The following is a 2833-nucleotide window of genomic DNA, read 5'->3' as shown; positions in this document are numbered from 1 at the left end:
ATCACCACAGGAACATTAACACTACCACCATCTCCAAACCATAAAACTAAAAGTTGTATTAAGAGATTTTGGGAAGACAAATAGGTATTTGATCAAAATGATGCATGTCCTTGGGCAAATAGATCACAAAATCAAGATACAGTAATATGATATATTAAGTTTAAGCAACTAATTGTAATTATGTTTGTCAAACTTAATTGGCAATACCCCAGCAGCTGGAACTGGGCACCTGCTTTTTGTTTGAGAATCTGATACCTCATGCCAGTTCTAGTGTTGCATTGTTGGTTTCCATCACCTTTTTTTGCATTGATTACAAAATTGTACATTGTCAATAAGTAGTGCAATTCATCATTCTAATTTTAGTTAAATACTTTGCACATGATCAATGGCATCAAAAATAATTTGAACACAATCACTAATATTACTACTGAAGCAACAATCTATCAGATATTGTGCAAGGACATTACATATATAGTAAACTGATGGGCAACTTAAGGATTAAAACTAAGAACATCTAAATGTTTTATTCTTAAATATGCATATGCTATATCTTCCATGATAGAGAATATACTTACCACTTCACTCTAGTTGTTCAAATCCCTTAAGTGAAACAAGGGAGTCACAATGCTTGACAACTGATTCAGCTTCGTCTAATACATCAGCAGGAAAACAAGGTTTATTAGTCTCTTTCTTTTTGTAACCATAAAATATGCGTCCCGAGTCATCATCAAATCCAATAAAATACCCAGAATACCAGTAAGAAACTATCCATTGTATGTCAGAAGCACCCTCAAGATTACACTTCTTAGTCCAAGACAACTTGCCCCCATCACCATCCAACAACCATAGACTAGGAACTGATTCATCATCCGTGGATCTACGGATCATAGCTACGGATCCTTGGAGATCTAAGAGATCTGACATCTTTACATGGTGCAAAGATTTTTGGGGATATGGATGTACTCCAAGCACCTCGTTATGCAGATTGAACCACAGCAAACCATTAGTACCTTCCAGATACAATACTCCATTTTTAGACTCTACACATTTTCCGCTCGGAAAAATCCTAAATTTCTGTACTATAGGAGGGGTTTCAATCATTCTCCAGGAATCAGCATTTGTGGTATACACCTCTGCCAATTGTTCTAAACCATTACCCCCATGGAGCCCTAACACCATCCTTAAAATCTTGTATCCATTTCCAATAAAATCAAATCCAAACCCTAGAGTAACTCCAATGATGCAATTTGATTTTATATTGGGGGTAGGAAGTATTTTAAACTGCCTGGTGGATGGATTGCATACACATATAACTTGAGCATATAAATCAGCAAGACAAACAAGACCATTACAGGAGCGAACATAATAAATTGTCGTACCATAACAATTTTGGGGAAGGTTCAGCCTAAACGAATAATCTTCACAAGTGATACACATTTGCTGGACATCTCCTATCTGGGCCAAACTGAGCAAAGAGGGCTGCCTTTTTTGGCAATTGATGCGGTGATTTTCAATAAATTTAGGGTTGGTGATTATGGAGTTCCACAACTTGCAAACTTTTCTAAACCTGACTAGTGATACTGCAGGCAGCCATGAAAGTATTAAGAAGATGATTTCTTCAGCCAAGTATCCATTTGAGACGGCCATTCTTTCTAAATGAAAGTATTAAGAAGATGATTTCTTCACTAAAGTAGTAGTTTTGTACTGAACCCTAACTAGATGGCCAACATTTATGCCTGAGATCTATGGTACTACCTCGGGATATGCTCCATTTGTGGTACTACCTTGGGATATGCTCCTGCAACTTAGATTCAGTGCCGGTCCTGGACCAGTGCAACAAGTGCTCCAGCACTGGCCCACTGGATCCAGGGGCCCAAAAGATTTTTTAGCCCTGTATATATGTTAGACTGTTAGTATATGTGCCGGTTTATTTGTAATATAAAATCAGAACCATTTTCTTATTTAATGTCAATAAAATTCAACGCTTCTAACTCACCAGATATTAAGGATCCATTCACCTACATATTTGTCTTTCAATCTCCAATTTAGGACTTCAATTTTCAGAAAAATAAAGATAATCAAGCTTTTAATTTTGATTTAATTGTTTATATCTTATCCAAATATTATACTCCCTCCATCTCCTGAATTGTATATCTTGGAGGACGGGGACATCACATGCACTTTAATGCTCCTATATAGTATAGTTTCATAATTTGATTTTAAGATTTGTTTTTGAATAAAATTTTAATATTTAAATTTTTATTAAAAAATTAAAAATAAGTGATAAAACTATAATTTATAAAAATTTTAAAGAGCATCTTCAAAGGGCCCAAAAAAATTTCTTGCACTAGGCCAACAAAATCTCAGGACCGACCCTGCTTAGATTTGTGGTACTATCTTGCCATATGGACATGGGTTCCTTACAAACTAGGACATGTGGTGGCCCAAACAAGAATTAGCCCAACAAATTTTAACATATTTAAAAGGTCATCTTTGTTTAAATATGAATATATTTTTTATATAATTAGTTTGAATGTTGAAAGTACATAACTGATTAGAAAATATAGTTTAGTTTACTATGCATTCAAATAAACATTGCACTTAAATTAATATTATAATTTCATTATAGTGTATAATATTGTATGACATCAACACATATTATTAATGATCTTTTTTTTTTCTTCAAAAATATAAGTTTTTACTTACTCAATAAGCTATTCAATAAATTAGTAGATGTTATTTATTTTGTGTTGTTATTATTTTATTAATATAATTTTTTTAAAATAAGTTATAATTGAGGAGAAAATTATAAGGATTCTTTATAATATTTAAA

The 2833-nt window shown here is 33.3% G+C and overlaps 1 protein-coding gene across 1 annotated transcript; it reads right to left on the bottom strand.

Moving 5' to 3' along the window:
* Window positions 1-579: 579 nt before the first annotated feature.
* LOC108212079 (putative F-box protein At4g21240) lies at window positions 580-1647 on the bottom strand. Its single transcript, XM_017383809.1, has one exon. It carries the CDS (start codon window positions 1645-1647, stop codon window positions 580-582), a length of 1068 nt encoding a protein of 355 aa, XP_017239298.1.
* Between the last annotated feature and the right edge of the window lie 1186 nt (window positions 1648-2833).

Source organism: Daucus carota, chromosome 3 (genome assembly GCF_001625215.2).
Source record: "Daucus carota subsp. sativus chromosome 3, DH1 v3.0, whole genome shotgun sequence".
In the NCBI taxonomy this organism is placed as follows: Eukaryota; Viridiplantae; Streptophyta; class Magnoliopsida; order Apiales; family Apiaceae; genus Daucus; species Daucus carota.
This window is presented reverse-complemented; position numbering and strand designations above follow the sequence as displayed.